General features: G+C 37.4%; 1 protein-coding gene across 2 annotated transcripts in view; it reads right to left on the bottom strand.

The window, feature by feature from the left end:
* Positions 1–26,230, bottom strand: part of trak1a (trafficking protein, kinesin binding 1a) — a 79,808-nt gene that overhangs the window by 21,649 nt on the left and 31,929 nt on the right. The window contains exons 3-7 of one of the 2 annotated variants that reach the window (XM_061950373.1): positions 18,396–18,590; positions 4,712–4,788; positions 4,175–4,291; positions 3,885–3,985; positions 253–358 (exon numbers count right to left, since the gene is read on the bottom strand). In XM_061950373.1, coding sequence (XP_061806357.1) covers positions 253–358; positions 3,885–3,985; positions 4,175–4,291; positions 4,712–4,788; positions 18,396–18,590 — 596 coding nt within the window. Of the gene's footprint in view, positions 1–252; positions 359–3,884; positions 3,986–4,174; positions 4,292–4,711; positions 4,789–7,683; positions 8,131–18,395; positions 18,591–26,230 lie in introns of those variants that run through there. The other variant, XM_061950381.1, reaches the window with a different exon arrangement.

Consider the following 26,230-nt stretch of genomic DNA (forward strand, 5'->3'; position numbering starts at 1 on the left):
ACATTGAGCATGTTAGTGAATATTCTAGCGGTCTTTAGTCGCATACTGTATTGACAAACAATAACACACAAAGTTGTCTGCCTGGAAGTCAGCCGAGTGAATCACTACCCTAATTGACTGATAGTAACTAATTGACCAGTTTGTTCAAAACCACTGTAAGTCGTGCCTTACTTACTCATAAGATACAAATTATTTTGTGCAAACACAAATACTAGTGTGCATGATAGACTGAATGTTTAAGTGTGTATGAACCTCAGATCGTAGAGATTTGTTCTCTTCTTCTAAATCTTTCAGTTTCTTCTGCAAAGAGTCCAAGGGGAAAAAAGTTGGGGCGGACACGTTCTCACTGGGTCGCACACTGCGGAAAACAATCATCAACAGTACACATGTTATACACCAACTGGCAACTATTGGTACAAATGCTAATGAGCTAAGATACATAGAGTAGTATCAATAAAAGAGAGGTATTAGGATAATGAACCATGGTTATTGTGATTGGGCAGTGGTATAGAATTTGATGTGCACCTCCAAAAAATGTTAACACCTCTTTAGCAAGGCGGAATTCAGAGATTATCGATCAGCTTTCTTTGTACAAGCGTCAAAAAGTCAGTTTAAACATTTTTTTTTAAAAAGCGAGCGCAAAAACCAAGAAATAAGAAATAGGCAAATATGAGCAGTTATTTGAGTATGAGAAGTTTCATAGATAGAATACAAGTACCAGTAACTGATGTTCCATATCCATTAGTTCCAGCATAAACAACAATCGTGGCTGGCGGCAGACTAATGCTTTCTTTTCATTGTAATTTACTCACTTTTTTGTGTTTTTTTTGTCTGAAAAAAAAAGAGTTAATTATTCCCTTAACAGATAAAATAAGGAAACAGTAAGATGCAAAGACTTAGGTCAACTTGACCATCATCTTTGTAGTTAGAGTTCCGTGAAGCGCTGACAATTGGTTGACGACACGATGTGCACACTGAACTCCATTGTAAAAATGTGTGTTTCTACATTTGTTTTATTTTATTTTACTTTAATTGAGCTATTATGTTATCATTTTTGACAATTGTTTTGATTATATTATAACTGCAATATTTGAATGATGATAAATGAATGTGTTGTGGCAGTTGTGGATTACACCAATGTGGCGGTTTGAGGAAACACTCGATTGCTTTTACAAAAATGTTTTCAATGAACTGCCAACATGAGAATGCTGAACAGGAAGTGCTGAAAGTTAAAAAGTTTGTGAAAACACAGTCAAAGTTCATTGTGTTCGTGGTGTTTTTAAACTGCACCATTTTTTCCCTCAGAACTTTAAACTAACTTAAAGTGTTTTGCCAAGAGGATTATTTGTAATATGTCCATTTTAAGAATGTGCTTGTTTTATTTTTGGCCAAAATAAGAAATACAAAAAATGTTTTCAAGTTGTCTTTATTTTTAAATTATTACCGGTATGCCATTATTTTATCAGTCCGGCCCGCGTGGGACTAGATTTTCCTTTATGCAGTCCCTGAGATAAAATGAGTTTGACAACCCCGCTCTTCTATTATAGTACGTTTTTCAGTAAAGAGAATAATCTAACATGTTTTCTATTAACTAACCAAAGTTATTTATCCAAAAGTCACTGTGCGTTATTTTTTTTGTGTTTTTCCTTAGCAAAAATATATATCTGCTTTCTTCTTGCATCTTGGGGATTGACGGTAAAGTACAAGCGACAGCACGAGGACTGTTAAGTGTAAAGTGGTGAGCAGCTATTTGTCTGCGGCCGGGAGATTTATTGATGTCTCATAAAAACAATTAATCAAGTTTTCTTTCTCTTTGAAACATGTTTTTATATATTTTGTATTAATTTGTGCATAAAAGTACATTCAATGTTTCTTCAATCATGATAGTTTTGAAATCCTCACCCTCCATTCTCACACAATGCACTTTTACATACAGGTGAAACTCACAAGTTTGAATATTGTGTAAAAGTCCATTCATTTGTGCAATTAAACTTAATGTGTGAAATGAATATGTAATATAAACTCATTACATGTTATAAAACATGTCAAGCTTTTATTTGTTATACTTTTGGGTATATATATATACACACACATATGTATATATATATATATATATATATATATATATATATATATACCAGTAATTGCATTGTTTGTATTAACATTAAATAGTGAAAACGTTGACTAAAATAAAAAATATTTTTGTATGTCTCTGTTGATCCTAATAACTACAAGTTTTTTTAAACACATTAAAACATTACCAACAACACCAAATAGCAGTGGAACGTTGTAGTTATCTGTTAGATTCGGAACTTGAAAGTTACTAGTACTAGCTTATTAGCATGTAGCATTCTTGTCTACTGTATATACATTACCACATAGCTTAACAAGCTAAAATGACCACAATCGCCCCTTAGTGTATAAGAGGCACACTGCCTATGGCCATCAGTCACATTAGAGATAAGAGCATGGAAACTAAAACTTCACATGTAGCTGTGAAAGTATAAGAAACTGAATTATTTGACAAATAAGACAAATTTAGTGCGTAGAAACGCACTTACTGTAAAAAGGGACACGATGTCAGACAAGGCAGCATAAATCTTTAATGATTACGTTCATTCCAGTAAGAATAACATTTACTGTATATTATGTGCTGTCATCTGTGTCAGTAAAAATATTTACATTTCAGCCTACAAGAATTCCACTTCCAACGAGAGAAAACATGTTGGAGTAAATTGTATATTATTTGTATGTCTTACACACACACCAACTACAGTTGTAGTCCAAGTACCAATAAAAAATTGCTATTAATTAAATAAGAAATTACTTGCAATTTACTCAATACTTGAGTAATTTTTTTCACAGAATGCTTACTCAAGTAATTATGTTGATGACTACATTTTACTTTTACTTGAGTCATAATACTCTAAAGTAATGTTACTCTTGCTTGAATATAATTTTTGGGTACTCTACCCACCTCTACTTATCACTCAGTGTCTAAAACATGTAACTCACTCTCTGTATATTCAGGCACAACAATGTAAGCTTCTGGATCATCATTTGTCCCAAAATAGTCCTTGTTGGCTCTCATGAAGTCTGCCATGATTAGTAGGGGAGGTGGAAATCTTTGAGCATCTCACGATTAGACTACGATTACGATTCAGGAGCTACGATTCAATTAAACATCGATTATTGATGCATCTTTAATTATGTATACTGATGCCATTTTACATTTCTTTTCGTTTCACTAAATAAGCGTTTATCACTTGCAACGTTAAAAACAGTGCATTTGTAATAAGAGACAGTCAAATAAATTCCCACATTTATTAAATTAATGAAAATGTGGAACATAGATGCACTATAACAAAGGAGCTGGTGGGATCTCTCGGTGAGGTGGCTCGCTGCAGTCAGCCAAATTTTAGAACTGTCTGCATTAATTTATTTACAATAAATAAATCGATTATCGATTTGTGACGTTTATTAATCGATTTTATAATCGTCCATGTCCGAATTGCAAAGCATCTAAAAATGTATTATTTCCCCCACCTCTAGTTAGTAGTAGTTGTTGTTGAAGGACATAGCGAACAATTTGATATGTCTGTGAAATTAATGCACAGCCGTATGCAGAAAAAAAAAGAAAACCATGTGTTCCTGTTTTACATAAGGATTGTGAATGATTCCAAAAAAGTGAGGTCCCCATTTAATAGATAGAGAACAAATATATTTAGTATAGTACATTGCCATCCTACACCACCACTCCTGAAAAAAAATGGAACGTGCACCTTTCTTGTTAAATTTTAATGTGTTGCATAATCCCATAATTAAGAGTCATGACGAGACATGATGTGCGAAGAGCAGAGAAATGAGAATTCAAAAAGGCTCACGGTGTGGAGGTGGTGGACTCCCCCTCGCTCTCCTCAGCAGCACTGGTATAAAATTGTAACAGCTCATCTTTAATGGACACATCATGACGTAACTGGGATACCTAAAAAACGTCAGATAGAGCTTGTTGGCTTGGACACAACAACTTTTTAATTAATGTCCTTGAATGAGAGAATGTTTTGAAAATGGTCACTTCAGTTTGAGGGCAGTGTAGCTTAATCTAAGCATGTTAAGAATGACAAAAATGATGATAAAAGCTGATAAAATTGGGTACTTTTGAACACATTCTCACCTCCTCTCGTATGTGCTCAACCTGCTCCTCCAGTAGTTCGTTCCTTTCGCTCAGTGCTTTGTTCTTCTTCAGCAATGACTGGCCGATGCGAGCAGCCAATTCCAAGTCACGCTCTTTCTACAGGAGACAAAAGTTACGTTCAAAAGAGTCAAGAGGACACATTTTTTTCTTAATCCTAAATATAAATTACAAGAAAAATGAGGAAGAGACAATGACAATACAATCTTAACATTTCAAACAGAGATGGCAATGAAATGCTATTATGTGTTTATTGATGACTAACAGTTAATTGCTGTTACTCAACAGTCCTTAGCTCAATTATTAACAACTCAATAAATAGATTACAAAAGTGTATGTAACACAAAGCAATAACGCTGATTAGAATGTTAAAGAAACCCTTTACAGTCATTTTTGTCTTGCTATAATTTAAGTTTGGTACTTTAAGCCATATTAATTGGCCTCCTACTTTACTTGGCAGGATCACCACTGAACCGCTGATGTGTATTTGTTTGATTTGCATTTCAGGAAGTCGCTCACCTCTTCCAGCAGTCGAGTGACGGCGTCAATGTCACTGTAGGTCTTTGTCATCTGTCCAACTCTATCAGCACAAAGCACTGCAGAGAAAAGCAATTGAAAGATATCAATGCAAGACATAAACCACATTTATTACAATCATAATCCTGCTTAGGCAGCAGCTGCTCCTAAATGTATGTCCAGTGTTTCAGTCATTTCCAGTGTTTATTTGTGGCCTGCCACAACTGTAGATGTCTGCCAGAGAATAAGAAGACCTAGCAGGAGGGATCAGTGTTTCTAAGTTAGCTCATATTTAGCGAGTATTCAAACCCATCTAGATTGTCTATTTTTTTTTTTTAAACTTACTACCGACAAATCTACAGACTTTTTCTGTTCTTATTGGACATGTTTTAAAGCTCTAACATGGTATTCCAAATGAGTAGCAGGTCCTACATCCCTCCTCAAAACGAAATGTATTGTATCTATTAACATATTTGTTTTGGTTTTTATTTATTACTCAGTTTTTGCACATGTGTTAGGGCCAACTATGCAAATTTAAATGTGTGGGTCTGATTTCAATTTAGAAATTGAGAAAAACTAAATTTTTTGCAGCAGATTCCTAAAAACACTAGCTTTTCTGCAGTAGGTCCTTAAAAACAACAGAGCACTCCTGTTACATAGAGCAGTGTTTCTTAACCACCATTTTTGGCTGTGAGCGCCCCCTAGAGGCCCGCCAAAAACTGTTTGTTTCTTAACCTTTGTCTGGGTACTCAGCTGTACCTTTTCTACCACTTGTGGCAGTAATGACAATCTCAAACAAAGTCTGGATCTAAAGTCATAGAGATGTTTCTTAAGCGCAAAAAATATAACTAAAGTGGTGAAGCTGTATTTTCATTTGCACTTTTAATTGTATTGACAGTTAAGTTAATAATCATATACATTATTATTTTAATTATTTTAGCACAACATAATTGTATGCAAATGTGTTTTGCATTAGTTATTTGTAAGTCCCTTCGTATGCAGTATATTTGGTTAGTTCTAATTTTTCTAATTAACCTGACCTAAGTCTAAGGTTTGTGTCAAATAATAATCTTTGTGATTTACATGGCTTCATATCATTTGGCAAGGTTGTAAACTGTAAGTACCTGTAGGTTAGATATGCTTATTGATTACAATTAAAATCAAGGGTAAGATTACTAATTCAGTGTTAATGCTTGAGTGTGCTAAAGTCATGGAAAAGTTAAGACCTGACGTCAAAAAGGTTAAAAACCCTGGGTATAGAGGATCTCTGAACAGTGTAAACATATCGTTTTTGTTTTAATTTTGCAATTAGGTGAAGTAAAGCTTTTAAGCTTTGACAGATCATTGCATTAAAATGTTAACGTCCTGAGAGTCAGCGTGTATGCATAACATGGCTATTTGTTGCCACTATGTGTTACTCTGACATAATAATATACCAAAAACAAATGTCCACTACAGAGGACACTGGTTCTCAGAAATATACAAAAAAGGAATAATAGATAGGATGGGATAGCAAGGAGAAGTCTAACCCCTCTGTCTTTAGCGTTCTGGAAATGTGGGCCCCAAAACATGTAAGTTGAATAGCCATGGTACAACAAATCTTCCGACCAAGGTTTGATGACACTAAGATAATATATTACTTACAGTCATGCACTTACTGTAACTATTCTTAGACTATAAGCTGTAAGTACCCTCCTTAACAACTGTTAAGATGAGATACTTATTTCTAAATGCAAAAGTATGTATTTTTGTGAGTGAGTCAGCGTTGGCCCTTATCTGTGGTGAGAAGGTGTGTGCCGTCCTGTCTTGGAGGTATAATACCAAGCATATCATGCATCGCACGGCACCAGGAGACACACACCCATGACACACTACTATTTAAATGATAAAACTTTAAATGAACATCCAGTTTACAGCATACTAAACACCCTGTATACCGGGTTACAAGGGACAATGTAGAGGACCATCTTGAATGCAAAACAGAACTGGACAATGCAAACAACACATTTCCCTATGTGTATGTGGGTCTTTGGTGTTGCAAAGTTGGCGGTTTAACTTGAAAAACAAACAAACAAAAAAACTTCCTAATAAAATATACTTATACAGAAATGATGCTTTGCCTACTAATAGTCCATACAGCACACACATGCGAATAAGAGAGCAAAAATGTTTTGTTACGGCAACATATCTAAGTAGGTGAAAGTCTATAATATGTCTATAAATGATTATGCAAAGCCTAGACAAGAATAAATAATGGTAACGCAATGGTCGACAAAAACAAATATCTGAAACCTGGGAGATGAAAAATAAACATCTAGCATATTTTAAAATGTCCCCAGTTGCTTACTTTAATAAAAAAATCAAAAATAAATAACAAATGTTGTCAATGAAACATTTCTTGTAGTAAACAGAGGAGGTGCACAGGTCAATGAAGGCACTTCCTCAATTGCTTAACTCAGAGTAATAAATAAAAAGTGATGTGTTTTCTTGGCGTTTACACGTACCATATTGTCACCTATCGTTTTACCTCTTATGCCAGACATTGGATACAGAAAAGTGGGGGTCATGCATTTAGTTGAGTCTAAAAAAAAAGTAGTATTAAAACCTGTCTTGTATTTCTTTTTACAGACTGCTTCGGAATGAGGAGTTAGTACAGTTTGGCCTAATAACTTGTTAGTGGGAAGCAGAAAATAGTATGAAGGCTGGAGAAAACAAACACCATGACAACAAACAATAGCGCACAAAGTCCCATGCACAAATTATAAAATCTATTTACAGTGACAAAGTTCAAGTTCCTTATTGACCAATGTTGATACTCATCTTCATTACAATGTCCTATAAAATAGATATGTATTTAATCAACAATACTTTTTGAGAAAAAAAACTGTATTGTAGTGTGAGCAATTCAAATACATCACTTTCACATAGCAAACAAAGAATATTTTAAAAAGTAAAAAGCACTTTAAAAAGCAGACCTTGGGAAATAACTTGTTGCTCTTCATCCATTTCTGCTTCCTCTACCCCTTCTTGCTCTTTCTGGCTACCATAGTCCACCTCATCATTTTGTTCTTCTTGTCCCGTGCTTCCAGGGTGATAAACAAATTCTGTATCCTCCTCATGCTGCCACTCAGGTTCACCATCAGAACCAAAACATGGGAGAAGTTCCATCCTCCACTCTGGTGCAGAGACTATCTTCTGGCCCACGACAGTGGTAGGTGCAACACCATGGCAACTACCTGTTCTGCAACCATTCTGCTTGATATACAAACAAGTGTGGCCGGTGTGAAAATCCACAACAATCTCTGTTAGCCCCACAAAAAGTACTTTTATTTCTGAAAAAGTGCTCAGTAGGACTCCCAAAGTCCCCCATGATGCATGACTGGAAAAACCAATCCATAAAGTCCAAAATAATGTCTGCTGTGAGAGCCTCTCAGCATGTCTAATGTAACCTGTGTTATGTGTGAGTGTGCCAGACAATCAGACTCCTCCTCCTCTCCTCTGTTATTGGTCAGCCATTGGCCATGTCCCTTTCAGGTTAAACTAAGCAAGCACCCATATATATTTGAAGTGTATATTTTCCTACCTATAGCACATTTAAAAACAGTTGAAAAGGTCATAAACAATGTGACACTGGCACATAAAGACTGAGACAAGAGTAAAGGCTCGTCCTTACCTAACCCCCCTAAAGTGAAAGTACATTGGTACGATCCTGTTCTGCCTCTCTAGTGACAATAGTGCAAAGCCAACAATAACAGACGTACACCTGTTCCCAGGGTGGGGCCCATATGTATGCAACTTTAGTGGTTCATGTTTTTCTACATGTTAAACCCTATACTGTACTCCATAGATGAATGTGGGAGCTCAACTTTCTGCTCATTAGTGTCTGCTCTTGTTAATTACTTGCATTGCTCCATAGAAACCAACTGCAGCTTAGTGAGGGCGTCCACGCTTGAGTAACTCCACTCAATAGTCTAATAGATGCTTTGGTGCGGCCAACAATAGAGAGCTGCACAAACTTTGCACAGTGATTCACCTCACCATTTGTCTTTCTGGTCACGTTCGCTGTTTTTCTGTGCAATACCTAAACTGCTTCAGACCAAACTATCATCATAGTAATTTATATACAGAAAGTAAGATTGTTTGTTAGTTATTCTGGTCATTCAGTAGCCACTTCATGATTAATATCTGCTGTACTGTATTGTACTCCAATAGGGAAACGTCAAACTTGAAATGTAAAGTGTTCACTAGGGCTGCACAAAACAAAACTGCAACCTAGATTCACTCGAACAGACAAGACAAGAGCTGTTAGCATCATGCGCATATATGCAGACACAAAAACATGTTTTTAGAAGTTTAGATTAGGGATGGGCAATATGGCTAAATGTATATATCCCCATATATTATTTGGCATGTAATTGATAATAGAAACATTTCAAAACAGGTTACGAAGGCTCCTAGTTTGGTATGCGGTGACAGATTGCGACATTTCAGGTTGCATTATTTTCTCAAAACTATTGTTATTTCTACTTGTTAATGTACTGCCAATAGCTAGTTATTTCCTGTTGTAACATGGTTATATCTATACTTCTGTTCAAATTAGTTTTGGGCGATAATACAAATTTGGGTATCTATGGGCTATTCAACAAAATTGTTTTGGGAGCCACATTTCCAGAACGCTAAGGACCGGAGGGCAGAATTCTCCCTTCAGTAGTAATTGTATTTCTTATGTTCCCGGGAAGCAGCGTCCTATATAGTAGACATTTGATTTTGGTCTGTTTATTTTGTAAGAATTACAGGAGCGCTATGTTATTTTTAAGGGAAAAAAGCTAGTCAAAGATGATCTCCATGACAGCAGTCTACTGTGTTTAAAAATGTGCGTGAGTCTCTCACAAGTTTTATGAAGTGAACTCGAGGGCCACCAGTTGAATATCCCAAATGATGTAGAAGAGAGCACCTAAAATAGAACCTTGAGGAACACTAGTGTAACTAAAGAAGTTTAACAAATTAAAGCAGCAGGAACCCTTTAGTGTTTTTAGTAATTTGCTGCAAAAATGTTTGTCTCCAAAATTTTGAACTGAACTCGGGGGAACGAATTTGATGTTGATGTTTAGCTAGTCCTTGTCTTCCAGTGATAATGGTACTTGTAACTTAGTTTATTTGCCGCCATGGAGGTAAGGATTGCTGACTTAGAAGCTGTCCTGGGAGACAGATATATTGTAAATACAAATGCACATATATACTCACATACACACAATACTCACATACACACAATTATTCATACATATATACATACATACATATATACTTGCACACATAGGTACCTACGCTCCCACATACATACACACATACAGGACATACCTATACACTCAAGGTACAGACATCCACACACACATTCACTGTACAAACATACAAACCCCGTTTCCATATGCGTTGGGAAATTGTGTTAGATGTAAATACAAACGGAATACAATGATTTGCAAATCCTTTTCAACCCATATTCAATTGAATGCACTACAAAGACAAGATATTTGATGTTCAAACTCATAAACTTTTTTTTTTTTTGCAAATAATAATTAACTTAGAATTTCATGGCTGCAACACGTGCCAAAGTAGTTGGGAAAGGGCATGTTCACCACTGTGTTACATCACCTTTTCTTTTAACAACACTCAATAAACGATTGGGAACTGAGGAAACTAATTGTTGAAGCTTTGAAAGTGGAATTCTTTCCCATTCTTGTTTTATGTAGAGCTTCAGTCGTTCAACAGTCTGGGGTCTCCGCTGTCGTATTTTACGCTTCATAATGCGCCACACATTTTCGATGGGAGACAGGTCTGGACTGCAGGCGGGCCAGGAAAGTACCCGCACTCTTTTTTTACGAAGCCACGCTGTTGTAACACATGCTGAATGTGGCTTGGCATTGTCTTGCTGAAATAAGCAGGGGCGTCCATGAAAAAGACGGCGCTTCGATGGCAGCATATGTTGTTCCAAAACCTGTATGTACCTTTCAGCATTAATGGTGCCTTCACAGATGTGTAAGTTACCCATGCCTTGGGCACTAATGCACCCCCATACCAACACAGATGCTGGCTTTTGAACTTTGCGTCGATAACAGTCTGGATGGTTCGCTTTCCCTTTGGTCCGGGTGACACGATGTCGAATATTTCCAAAAACAATTTGAAATGTGGACTCGTCAGACCACAGAACACTTTTCCACTTTGCATCAGTCCATCGTAGATGATCTTGGGCCCAGAGAAGCCGGCGGAGTTTCTGGATGTTGTTGATAAATGGCTTTCGCTTTGCATAGTAGAGCTTTAACTTGCACTTACAGATGTAGCGACAAACTGTATTTAGTGACAGTGGTTTTCTGAAGTGTGCCTGAGCCCCTGTGGTGATATCCTTTAGAGATTGATGTCGGTTTTTGATACATTGCCGTCTGAGGGATCGAAGGTCACAGTCATTCAATGTTGGTTTCCGGCCATGCCGCTTACGTGGAGTGATTTCTCCAGATTCTCTGAACCTTTTGATGATATTATGGACCGTAGATGTTGAAATCCCTAAATTTCTTGCAATTGCACTTTGAGAAATATTGTTCTTAAACTGTTTGACTATTTGCGCACGCAGTTGTGGACAAAGGGGTGTACCTTGCCCCATCCTTTCTTGTGAAAGACTGAGCATTTTTTGGGAAGCTGTTTTTATACCCAATCATGGCACCCACCTGTTCCCAATTAGCCTGCACACCTGTGGGATGTTCCAAATAAGTGTTTGATGAGCATTCCTCAACTTTATCAGTATTTATTGCCACCTTTCCCAACTTCTTTGTCACGTGTTGCTGGCATCAAATTCTAAAGTTAATGATTATTTGCAGAAAAAAAAAAAAGTTTATCAGTTTGAACATCAAATATGTTGTCTTTGTAGCATATTCAACTGAATATGGGTTGAAAATGATTTGCAAATCATTGTATTCCGTTTATATTTACATCTAACACAATTTCCCAGTAATAATTGTTATTATTCATTATCAATAGTACTATTTATATTGGTATTTGTATTGCTCCCTTTGTAGTGTAATAATGTTCATTGTCATTTCTGTGTTAATATTTACTTCACAAACTGCTTCTTTGCTATCAATATTAATATCATATTTGTACATAAAATATTTGCTGATGCTGTTCTGTTGTTGTTGTTGTGGTTGTTATGTTTGTTGTTGTCTCTCTGTCTTATCCACCTCTTGTCTCCGCAATTTCTTCCTCCGTCTTCCTTTTTTTCTTTTTCTATCCCCTCCTGCTCCGGTCGGGCTGCGCCAAATAACAATATAAATCCATTTAATAAATACAAATAAGGCAACAAGAGAAGTATACCACACTTCTCTTTCGTAAAGTAAATGTGTACAGCCGATATGGGCATCTACGTCAACAATATGATTTGCCTGAGTAGCTGGACAGGACAAAAAGAAAAAAGAGAAAAAAGCGGTTTTGCACTACCGAGCACACTTCAGTGCTTGTCGCTGTCAAATTCACAGGAAGCATTTCATCAGCATGCATTATCACGGTATAAATGGTAAATAGGTTATATTTGTATAGCACTTTTTTACCTTCAAGGTACTCAAAGCGCTTTGACACTATTTCCACAATCACCCATTCACACACACATTCACACACTGGTGGTGGGAGCTGCCATGCAAGGCCCTAACCACAATCCATCAAAAGCAAGGGTGAAGTGTCTTGCTCAAGGACACAACGGACGTGACTAGGATGGCGAAAGCAGGGGATCGAACCTGGAACCCTCAGGTTGCTGGCATGGCCACTCTACCAACCGAGTCACACCATACCCATATGACTATGGTATTATTATTGTCGGTCAAAGTTAAATCATTTATATTGTCTATATCGTGTAACCTTGGTTTGCATTTAAAACCATTGCAGCTGAGATAGGCTCCAGCACCCCCCACGATCCCAAAAGGGACAAGCGGTAGAAAATGGATGGATGGAAGGATATGCATTCCCCTTACATTGCCAAATCTCTCAGTTCAATCAGTCCATGCATTACACTTGACATCTAACAGTTGGTGAGTTGCTAATGAGTAGCGTGCAAATCATAGGGCTAAATATAAGCCAACCTACTTTCACATCTCACACTTTGGATATCTCAGAAACCAGCTGCTTTCTATTTCTGTCTGCGTTCCAGCTACGGAACTGCACATTATTTCATAATTTTCATCATTATTACATTAGCATATCAATTTTTTAGCTTCTTATAAAGACCATTAAACCATCTCCAAAAAGCAACATTACCAGATAAGTCCCAAATCTATTGTGCTTCTCAGCCTCTTGTTTGGTGCTGGTGGCCCCAGCAGAGTAATATTGTGCAGCTCATATGCCTCCTCAAGTGGTTATGTAACACGTTTTATCATCACTGGCAGATGTGAACTTGTCAACAGAATTCTCTTTCCTTGCTGATGCTACTTTGCATTGCCTTAAAAACACAATATTTTTTTAAAATACACAAGTAAACATCAATTATACTGAAATAAATCAGTGTTCCTAATAAAAGGAGGAGGAGAGGCAGACCGAGGACCATAGAGCCAGATGCAGAACTGACATGAGGATAACAAACTGACTGCCGCTATTACCTTTCCTTATTCACACACGTCACATGACCAGGAACAGTCAACCGTGCACGTGGCTCTGCTGTTTGCATCAATTTGTGTTGCAGGTTAAAAACAATGCAACACATAATTTTTGTCAAGTCTTTATGCCAATGCTGGCACTAAAGTGTATTCATTTACATGTAAAAATATATGAAAACAGTACAGTTTGTCAAACAGCACACAATGACTAAGCTGCCACACAGAATTTATTAACATTAACAAACAAGAAAGAAAAAAGTGTTGACATGACATCAAGTCAGTCTAGGATAATGTCTATAAAAGTTGTAATAACAATCAATGTACACCAATCCTGCTCTAATCTTTGCATGCACTGTCATGTGGTTATATATTCAAATACACATGTAAAGGTTACACTGAGGCCACCTCTTAATCCTCCCTCAGTATGGTCACTCAAAATAAATAACATTGCCATCTGGCGAGTATTTACTTTTGCTTTTGCACAGTATTGTCTCGCCACCCGCACATTTACAATGACCTGCTTGCAATTTGAGACGTCAACATACGACGCACAAGGTTGTCTTACCATCCGTACACTCCTCATAGTACCAGTCCAGCTCGTAGTAGTCTGCCTTCACAAACCTCTGACCCCGTCTCTTCATCCTCTCCAATGTATCTGACCACTCCAACGCCCCGGCATGACCCACCGGCGCTCATTAAGTTCTTATGTTAGTAAATAGAAGATCCAGCTCTGCTATCCCAGGGTCCTTTGCAGCTACTTGCTGGGACAGTGTTGTGCCCCCACGAAAGAGTCGGTCCAAATTTTATCTTCTGCCCTTTTTGGTCCCACGCTCGTTAGCATCTGATGTATGGTACTCCGAATTCTCTCTGGTGCCGTGCTGCAAACATTGTGTGTCACCAGTCGAAGGAACAAGATGACACTTTTGTCTTCAAATCTGACATTATTATAATTCGTCACTGTTTCAGCAATATTTGTTAGCATCCTTCATTCTTTGGCGATCAGTTTTCCTCAGTCCCAGGAGGTATGTCAGCTTCTTCTCTTTCCTCTATCCATCAATAGCTTCCTGTTGATATATCTTCTAATCTGCATCCTGTCTTTAATTAGGTAATAATACTTCTCTACTGGGTTGGTCCCAGCAGTGCCAGCCTGCACGTGGACTAGTGCATCTCTTACAGTGCCTCAATAAATCCAAGGATGCAGAGATTGTGACAGAGCAAGCAGCAGCAGTCACGGGTTTTGCAGCAGAAATGATGACACAGTAGAGTGGGCGGAGCAAAAGAAGGCCGACAGCCACTGAGAGTTTGAGCGTCGCCGGCTTACTGACACCCACTGATGCGACGTCATCAACCTCCCTCTCCTCTAACGTGTCCTTTTGAGTGGTTGCCATGGTAGCACACTCAGCCTCCCAAGACCCCGTGGCTGAGCAGCGTGGAGTTGGAGGAGGTGACGAGGCCGACACACACACACACACACACACACACACACACACACACACACACACACACACACAGACACACACACACACACACACACACACACACACACACACACACACACACACACACACACTGAATCAACTGATCGTATAATAATTGTACCTAAAAAAAAAAAAATAAAAAAAAAATAAAAAATAAAAAATAAAAATAAAAAATAAAATAATTGTACCTAAAAGGAAAGTACTGGAAAAAACAACAATAGGCTGATCCAGACAAAAGTAAAGGGAATACGAACCGAATTCAATGTGCATCCTCCTAAAAAGCAGAATAAAGGCTGATACAGTTGTGGTCAAAAGTTTACATACACTTGTGGAGGACATAATGTCATGGCTGTCTTGAGTTTTCAATATTTTTTCTCACAACTCTAATTTTTTTGTGATAGAGTGATTGGAGAACATGCTGAAGAAACAAATCCATGTCAGAAAACCAACAAATTTAGCTGAACTGCACCAATTTTGTCAAGAGGAGTGGTTAACAATTCAACCAGAAGCTTGCCAGAAGCTTTCGGTTCGGTACGTACCTCGGTTTAGAGGTCACGGTTCGGTTCATTTTCGGTACAGTAAGAAAACAACAAAATATAAATTTTTTGGTCATTTATTTACCAAATTTGTAAACAATGGCTTTATCCTTTTAACATTGGGAACACTATAATAATTCTGCCCACGTTAATCAACATTAAACTGCCTCAAGTTGTTGCTCAGATTTAAAAAAATGACAAAACTTTTCTTCTACATATAAAAAGTGCAACATTAAACAGTTTCAAGTCAACTCATCATGCTTAATTTATTACAGCATTTGGGAAGCCTGTAGTTGATTTTTATTATGTAAATGTTATATTTCTATCAACATGTGATAGCAGGGACCCTGCCATTCAAAGCTTTTTTGTCCGTAACACACACACACACACACACACACACACACACACACACACACACACACACACACCGCAAAATGAGCTAACGTTACGCTAAAAGCTAATTAGCCTTCACCTCAAGCCAGGACTGCGAGCGAGCTGAGCTGCAGTTTAAAGTTTCTAGAACGTCAACAGGCTCATAGTGATGTTACTAGTAGTTGACTGGGAGGTGTTTATTATAATTTGAGAGAGTACGCTGCCTGATGCTTACCTGCTAAACACCTACCTGCTCGACGCTGAAGCATTGACTACATGCGCTTTGAATACGCACTGCTGATTGGCTGTTACTGCTTTGAATACGCACTGCTGATTGGCTGTTACCGCTTTGTGTGTAACCAATCAGATGGTTGTGTGGGTGGGACAATGCTGGGTGCTGAGACAGAGGCAGAAGAAGCAAAGCAGCTTGTTAAGATTTTAGCTTAGAAACTCGTTCGGTACACCCCCGTACCGAACCGAAACCCCCGTACCGAAACGGTTCAATACAACTACACGTACCGTTACACCCCTAATATATATACATACATACATACATATACACAGCCTGTCCCCCGGCCAAATTTTTTTAACCCAATGCGGCCTCCGAGTCAAAAAGTAAGCTGTAAGTATTGTACTTATTACACACCAGTTGTTTGATTGTAACGTGCATCTTTTTTGTAGTTTTCATTACCAAATTTGGAGGTGTTGAAATCACCATGCTAAACAGTAGCATGTATGTGGAAAATTTAATGTAAATTAGCATTAAGCTCGCGCATTTTGAAAAGTGCAACCTTACTTGACATCTGAGCATTTTCTATCAGACATACTTGCTTTGTTGGCATGGAAAATTGCAACATTGCCTAGAGGCTGCTCTGAGTTATACTTGACTGCTTGTTTCCTCGCCAAGTGTTCGGTCTGCAACCGGACGGGACATCAAGCAACAAGGGCATCGAAATGTGACACCGTTTGATTTTACGTGAACTGATATGCGGTAGTCCCAAAAAAATTCGGTGGGTGCCTATAAAAGTACTAGTTACCCATCCCTCGTAACAATACATAACCGTCTCCATTTTGATATTCAATTTTTTATTCAAATACTTCACATGTTTCTGATAAGAATTTTGTGTTTGGACATGCATTTCGAATCATCTTGATGTGGTTAAAATATAAACTTTCAATAAGTTTGCGCACTTCTTGAGGTTGAGAAAAATATGGAGTTCACTCATCATAATTCAGATATTGCCATTTTTGAAGGGAATTAAATCTGGACATTATACTTTGCTTGATTCAGATAAACGAAACAAATGGAAGGTCAAGGTGGTTGAATGGCAGAATGAAACAGATACTAATCATCAGTGTTCAAGCAAACTGACACGGGTGCGTTGATATCTGACCATCTGCTTAAAGCAACATGACTCCAACAAGGAAGACAACCACCAACAAATGTAGTCTGCTCCCTTCTGGACAAACACAAAAAAGGCAGCACCAATCTCCCCAAGTAAGTATGGGCCTGTAAGATTGAGTTACACTTATGAGAAGATGCCATTTATAAGATGTTTGAGCTAATTATAGAGGCACTTGTTCACCCTGAGTCACTGTTCAAATAGACCTGTGAACTAAATAATGTATACCATTTTTTTTTCTTCTGGTTTGAAGGTTCATTTGTGTATGTGCGCATTGGTGTTTTTTATAGGCAAGGCATGCATACAACAAGAGCAGACTGATAATACAAATGCAGACATGCCCAGAGAGTGCCTGCCACAGACCATTAATATCTTCAGCGCTGCCAAACCCAACACTTTGCGTGTGACAGTCAAGTAATTCAACCCTTTCACGCCACACTTGACATTTCTAACGCTTATATTTCCCCAATCAGAACTCTATATATTTTTTTTCATGATAATATTTTTTGGCCCTTTCTGGTGGCTTGCAATGACCGATCGAGTATAACCAAATCCAGCCTAAATCTAACCAATCACAGAAGGCACTAAACAATATGGACCAATCAGAAACAGCGGAAGGCGGGTATTGCCTGAGTTTTGGCCAGCCCTCTGTTGCAGAGAAGACGCACACACGCTGTCATTGCTAGGATCCACCCTGAGCGTATCAACCTAAATCGTTTGCCGGTAAGGCATACTCTGATTTGTGACTGGATCGAGGTGGAAGAGGACAGTGGCGGGATATCATCAAATATAACTAAATTGCCAAGAAAAAGAACATAAAAAGATTCAGAGTTTTGAATGAATAATAGGAGATAAGAAAAAAAGATTACATTTATATTATTATACCAATTCTTGGCATACAGCAGCTGATGTACGACATCCCAGATGTGGACATGCAATCATTAAAAAATGGAAGTGTGAATCATTATCAGATAGAAAAATTGATTGAGGAAAAGTATTCAGTGGCAGTTAAATGGACAGAGGAAAATAAAGCAAGTAAAGTTGTGTGCTCGGACTGCAGCAGTGCATTAACCAGCATAAAAAACATAGCTTCAGAAGACAAAACAGGATTTAATATATGAAATAGTGCCTGCGTACAATATCACAACAAATGGCAATCATATGGTTATTATAATTGTCTAAATTCAAACAATGCCCAAACCTAATAATACCGGTAGTACAAAAAAGTAGGAATATTTCAATTTTTTTTTTTTTTAAAGTGAAGAACTTACAGAAGTACTTGAGGGTCTCCTCTGTCTGTTCAGTCGTCAGGTCGAGGGCGGAGCTGGAGTCCACCAGAGGCGTATGCAGCCAGTCATCTTGCTCGTAGCCCAAGATGGTGTCGGCCCTCAACTTGTAGACAGGCAGCTGTTCTTCCAGAAGGCTAATAATCTCAAGCTCCGGCAGGTCAGTATTGTTACACACATCTGCACAGACACAAAGATACAAAATGTGAGGTTTTTCTTTAACAATGACTTCATTTAAATGATGAAATTGTGGCTGTGACAAAGTGTCCTAATTAATATTCTGCAGTGCACCTACAGTGAGTGAAGCGCTACAAAAGAAAATACAGTGTGCCCTCTAGAGGTAAAAAGAGGGAAAGGTTAAGTTCCATAAATATCTTTTCAGACCAAGTTTCTAGTCATGTGACTCATACAGTTAAGGGAACACAACTAGTTCCTATACTATAACTTTTATAACATAAAATATGATTAATTTAAGTACACTGTATTTGATCATGGTAGGAGGACTATTAAAATAGGATCTTTTTTTTTTTTTTACAAAGCGAATAAAAGTTATTTTAATTCAGCCTATTATAGTGTTCAGCTGAATCCTAAATGCAGAAAAAAAGTGTGTTGTTGTGTGTTGAAAAACTAACCTCCCAGTTAAGTGCATCTATTTACAATCTGTTCAGTGGTGTATTTTTACTGATGTTTGTGCTTTCGTATCAAGAAATGTGGCACTGAAAGCACTATATAAACATAATTGCAAATATCTTTTGTTTCCCTCTACCACTATTTCTGCCCGTTCTCTGCTGTCAGGGTGTCTTCACTTGGGTCTGTCTGTGTCTCTCTAACAATGCTGTCTCTCACAGTCGCCTCATTCAGACTGAATGAGTGACTGTGTTGAGTTCAGGAAACATACAAACATGCCCACAGCTGCTGATGAATCCTTAAAAATGTTAGCCAACATTGGCTTTTGAAATTGGACCATACTGATATACTGATATATCTGTTTTAATAGCTAAACTTTATTGTTTTATTGTTTTAAATACTGGTTGTAATGTAGCATTTTAAGATTTTTTTTTTTTTAAAGTGGGTGAGAAATCAAATGTCATACTTATTATTTCTGGCGGGCCTTGAGGCGTCCTACTCTGTTCAGCGGTCCTTGAATGCTCCATAAAAACACCTATGTCTTGTATTCTTATAATAAAAATGTATTAAATCCGGACCCAATAGAGTGCACAGAACTTTAAGTATGCAGGCATAGTTTCTGCACAGTCGTAAGTAGTAGTAGTATTTTTTTCTTTTTTTATGCACATATGTTAAAAGTGCAATTTCAATGTTAATGTGCATTGGATTAAAATAATGAAGTTACAGGCAAGCAGATTTTTAAAAATGGATTTAAACTATTTTCCCTAAAATATGCATTGAGGCTGTAAAATGTGTTTTAAAGTTAAAGTTAAAGTTAAAGTACCAATGATTGTCACACACACACTAGGTGTGGCGAAATTATTCTCTGCATTTAACCCATCACTCTTGATCACCCCCTGGGAGGTAAGGGGAGCAGTGGGCAGCAGCGGTGGCCGCGCCCGATTACTCGATTAATCAACAAACTAATTGATAGATTACTCGATTATCAAAACAATCCATAGTTGCAGCCTTAGCAAGAATTCTAATATGATCAATAGAAAATGTAGGAAATATTCAATCGACCTTGCTCTGGAGCTCCATGCAAGTTCATGCAAAAGGTGAGATCAGTCCATTAATACAAGGGCAGAGCCTGGGACACCAAGTCATCAAGAAAACCATTACTATCGCATGCTTCTCCAATGAATTGAGACCCTGCAGTGCCCACAAGGTCCCTCTGCTCAAGAGAAAATAAATGTGCCAGTCTGAAGTTTGCCTGAATGATTCAGAAAAGGGGTGGTCGAATGCGATGTGGTCAGATATGAACAAAATTGAACACATGGGCATCAACTCGACTCGCTGTATTTAAGTCGGTCTGGGACATAAGATCCACAGCCTTTTGGTCACACTCATTCTTAACGACTCATCTAAACAGCATCAAGCGTATTGCTAAACAAAAAAACCCACAACAATGAACTTTCAAGTATCTGATGCAGTTTATTTTTGAAGAATTGGAGAGGATAAATTATTTTAATTGAATTATTGATTTACCTGGTCTAAAAAATAAAAGTGCATGTTTAAGGAATCGCCTAATTTCTACACCAAGTTATAAGTTTTAGCTTTAGGGCTGCAGCAATTAATACATTAAATCGATCAATTTAATTACAAAAGATGCTTTGATTTGTATTCTGTTGCATTGATTAATCCTTTAATGATTCTAACTGATAAAAATGGATAAAATCCGGACCGTATGGAGTGCCTGGAACTTTAAATACATGGACATATTTTCTGCATAGTTGCTGTTATAAAGCGCACAATAGAGTGGTGGTGTGTGGGTCTCAAGATCTGTGTGAACAGATTTTTGTTTTTTCAATTATTATTTTTACTAATGCACACATTTGAAAAGTGCAATTTCAATGTTGATGGTGTGCATTTATTAGAAAAAAAAAGAAAGTTATGGCAAGTAGAAAAATCTTTGTTTATTTCAACAATTTTCCCTAAAATACATTTTGAGGCTATAGAGCATAGGATGTTAAACTCTGGCCCGCGGGCCAAATTTTGGCTCGCCGTGTAATTTCACTCAGCTGGCCCGTCGATTATATATTGCGGCGGTGCCGTGGTAACACCGTGTTCACCGCTAATTCTAATACTTGCCAACCCTCCCGGGAGTCTTCCAAACTTCAGCGCCCCTCCCGAAAAACTTCACGTCTGCTTTTCAGCCAGTCCAACGAGTGCTGGCCCAGTCACATAACATGTGCGGCTTCTGCACGCACACACAATTGAATGCAACGCATACTTCATCAACAGCGATACAGATTACACTGAGAGTAGCCGAATAAAAAACTTGAACACTGTTAGAAATATACGCCACACTGTGAATCCACACCAAACAAGAATGACAAACACATTTCGGGAGAACATCCGCACCATAACACAACATAAACACAACAGAACAAATAACCAGAAGCCTTTGCAGCGCTAACTCTTCCGGGACGCTACACGGTGTGTGTGTGTGGGGGGGGGGGTTTGGTGGTAGCGGGGGTGTATTTTGTAGCGTCCCGGAAGAGTTAGTGCTGTAAAGGATTCTGGGTATTTGTTCTGTTGTGTTTATGTTGCGTTACGGTGCGGATGTTCTCCCGAAATGTGTTTGTCATTCTTGTTTGGTGTGGATTCACAGTGTGGCGTGTATTTCTAACAGTGTTAAAGTAGGGCTGGGCGATATTGCCTTTTTTTAATATCGCGATATTTTAAGGCCATATCGCGATACACGATATATATCTCGATATTTTGCCTTAGCCTTGAATGAACACTTGATGCATATAATCACAGCAGTATGATGATTCTATGTGTCTACATTAAAACATTCTTCTTCATACTGCATTAATATATGCTACTTTTAAACTTTCATGCAGAGAAGGAAATCACAACTAAAAAAAATCACTATTTTTTTCATACGGTGTTGATCTGGAAATGTTTGCCTCGGCATTTTGATGGTGTGGGCGTGTGGCACCAAACGGAGATATTGACGTGCGGAGTAAGCCCTCTTCATTGTCTAGCACGCCCCCAAGACTGTGGTCCGGGTGGACGAGATATAATGACTGATGAACACCTTTGTTCGATAATGAAAGTTGCCTCAGCTCAAAGCCTGAGCCCCGACATTAATGAACTAGCATCCAAGAAAAGATGCCAGGTATCTGGCTTGGGCACATCAGATTAGATCAGTGTGTTGCAAACTGAGCAGTTTAAAGTCATGAATGCTTGTTTTATTCATTGTTATTTTATTTTCAAATTTATTAGCCTGTGGAAAAAGTTAATGTTGATATTTACCTCAGAAGGCTGCAAATAGAAAAGAGGCATTCAATTTTTATTTAAATTGTATTTGATATGCCATTGATATTTTTTAATTATTATTATTATTATTTGAAACTCGATTTTGCATGTCACTATAAGGTTATATAAGCCTTGCTTGTTCAATATTCAATGCAAAACTTGTTTGGGTCCCTATTAAAAGGTTAATTTGTTCAACCTTGGGCCGCGGCTTTGTTCAGTTTTAAATTTTGGCCCACTCTGTATTTGAGTTTGACACCCCTGCTATAGAGTGTTTTATCTGATTACTCAATTTAAATGAACAAACTAATCAATAGATTAGCCAATTGCGAGATGAATCCATAGAAGCAGCCCTATTTAGCTTGTAACGTATGTTTAGAATTGGTAAAAACTGGTTTCAGTCAAGTTTGAGGTATAAAAGATGGAGGTGTTTTTACATACTTACCATCAATCTACAGTATTATACCTAAAACATTAAAAGAGGAACATATGTTTAATAAAAATACATAATGAATCTTGACTGATAGAGGCGGTTACCATTTTAGTTAATATAATCACATCCATTGTGGAAAAAAAACTCATCATTATCAAACATCACTGGAGAACAAAGCTCAACATGTTTCATAGATTAAAGCAAGCCATGATCAAACTGCTAATCACTAATCACAACACAAGAAATAAGTGCTTTATGAAATCTAGACTTTTATGTTCATGTTTACAAAATCAGGAATTAATTCTGTGGACACAGGGGGACTTTGAGGACAAAAACCAAATTATTTAAATATTTACTTGTGTGCTATTGACTTTATTGTGTTGATATTGTTAAGCTGTTAATAGCGCTCACCATGAATATACTGTATTGAAAAATTGATACTTAATAAATGTGATCTGTATCAGTATTGGTATTGCCTAGTTTCACTCATGGAAGATCGGTATCAGAATCGGCAGCATAAAACCCTGATCGGAACATCCCTAACATCTACACAGTGCATCCGGAAAGTATTCACAACGCTTCACTGTTTCAGAGACATTGATGAAATCCAATGCTTCTCATCCAACCTGATTGAGCTTGAGAGGTGCTGCAAAGAGGAATGGGCAAAACTGCCCAAAGATAGATGTGCCAAGCTTGTGGCATCATATTCAAAAAGACTAGGAGCTGTAATTGCTGCCAAAGGTGCATCAACAAAATATTGAGCAAAGGCTTTGAATACTTATGTACATGTACATTTTTATTTTTAATACATTTTCCCCCAAAACATTTAAATACCTTTTTACATTGTCATTATTGGGTATTGTGTGTAAATTTTTGAGGGCAAAATGGATTTGTTCCATTTTGGAATAAGGCTGTAACATAAGAAAAAGTGGAAAAAGTGAAGCGCTGTGAATACTTTTCAGATGCACTGTATAGGTCACGTTGGGACAAGCTTGAGAGGAAACTGTCTTTTTGTATGTGTACACAGTACAGTGTGTGCAACAACAAAAAAAAAGGATCAACTGTAGGGTCGTACCAATATTAGCAGCAGCTTTCAGCCACTAAGAGAAGAAAAGTTCAAGTTCAAATGTAAGAATAGTCCACTGTCAGAGCAATAAACACTGCAACAGAACAGAAGAAACTACACGTGTAAATGAAATGGATGCTAAATCCGGTGCAGTCGGCAATTCTCTATAAATAATGTAAAGTGTATACTCGGCATAATCTAATAAACAAAAAACATGTGAGACTATTAGACATGACAAAAATAATAAATGGTTATTTCTGATTTCTTAACATTAATGTTAGACTTAAGTACATAAACATTAAAACATTTTTAATTTTATTAAGACACATTTATAACATGCAAACATACTAGTGTGGCTCAATGATTGTTCATCAAAGACTAATTCCTTAATTCAAAGACTATTTCTAACTTAAGGTAAATAATGGCTACAGTGTGGCTGTCAAGTTTATGCGATGCAATGCAAGTGTAAGCCACTGCCACTGTTACTGTTTTTTTTATTAATGGCTGCGATGGTGATTGAAATGGGAAGTGACAACAACTCTCTTTGTTGTCGTTTAATACTTTTGATTACTATTGTTGATGTTATTAGTGTTACTGCTATTGATACTGTTGCTGCTATTATTCATTCGTTTTCCTTTTTTCAGTAAACATATATATATACACATATATATATATATATATATATATATATATATATACACATATACATATATATATGTGTGTGTGTGTATACATATATATATATGTATGTATATATATATATATATATATATATGTATGTGTGTGTGTGTATATATATATATATATATATATATATATATACATATGTATGTGTATATATATACACACATGTGTGTATGTATATATATATATATGTATGTGTATATATATATGTATGTGTGTATATATATATATATATATATATATATATATATAGACTGATTCAATCTTATTTGCTGAATTATTTATTGCATCAACGAAGTGACACTTAAAATGAGAAAACGCAAATGAAAAAATTTACTGGATTCAAGTCTACTATAAGTTATGTTGGTGTAATACACATTATAAAGTGTTTGGGAACAAATTTAAACCTCTTGGAGTTGAACATGGCTACCCTCCATAAAGCACTACAATACAGGGTTTCTCATTCAGACAACTTTCAGTGACAACTTCTCCCTTGTAGGTTCAATTCATTAAATGCATGCTTTAAAACATTTTAAAAGAGTTTGCAACTTCCAGTACAACAAGTAATGTTACCAGTCCTTTAAAAAACAAGATGTATACAGGTTTTGTGGGTATTTACAGGGGTTTGTTTAAAAAGAGAGTAAACAAAGTCTTAGCCAGAGATATAAGGACACAAACAAGGAGAAGACAGGGTGTCAGAGTACAGTCAAAGAGTCATACTGTCCATTTGTCGGACATGAAGCTAACCATACAGCTGTTTAAAACCAAACAAAAACAACAATGTACTCACTCATGTTGCCTGACGCCCGAACAAGAACCTTGTGCCCTTCACCTATCACATTTTCCACAAATCAGGGCGAGGGCAAGGACACGACAAACTACAAGGTGGGAGAAGGGAAGAAAGAAAGAACCCTGGGAGGGTGAGACAGGAAGCACAGTGGCTGAAAGTTAGAGGACGGAACTGGCTGGAAAGAGACACAGGGAGTTAAAGGGAGAGGGAGGAGTGAAAAGGAAAAAGAGAGCTGAGCCAAACTGGTTCGCCATGCTTGACATGCCAATGACGAGAACCTCATGGACCGCCCCACTAGCTCTCTTCTCCCCCTCAGCTGGACTCTGTCGACTCCCTGCACTATGTGCACATACAACACAAAGCTTTTACACATATACTGCTTGTGCTTCTGGCACTAGTAGTGCTGCCTCTGTGCTGGAAAAATGGGAACCCATTTTAAAAAGTTGGCTTAGCCTGAACATGTTGTATTGACAGACATAACCATGGCAAGTGAAAAAAAAAAAAAGAAACAGTAAATGCCTGGCTGCAACATACAGTAGTATAATGAATTATTTGGACATACCAACCATGAGTAAACATAAATTCGATCCGATATTGATACCAGCAAAAAAAAAAGGTATCAGATGATATCGGTTTGCATCTAAAATCTACGCTATAATGTTGATATTTTTACTTGATTTAGTAATTTTTATGCTTAAAATGCTTAATTCCGGACCATAAGTAGAAGAATATGCTTTAAAAATATATATATCTCCAGAAATATGCGATACTAGAGGCACGATGTGGCGAGGGACAACTTTCATACTTTGGGCCTGATTTACTAAAAGTTTGCGGGTACTAAAACATGTGCAAACCTGATGGCCAAGCAAAGCTGATCTACTAAACGTGTGCAAAGTGGATTGCGTCCGTTAAGTGAG

The sequence above is a fragment of the Nerophis lumbriciformis genome, linkage group LG04 (assembly GCF_033978685.3).
Source record: "Nerophis lumbriciformis linkage group LG04, RoL_Nlum_v2.1, whole genome shotgun sequence".
Taxonomy (NCBI): domain Eukaryota; kingdom Metazoa; phylum Chordata; class Actinopteri; order Syngnathiformes; family Syngnathidae; genus Nerophis; species Nerophis lumbriciformis.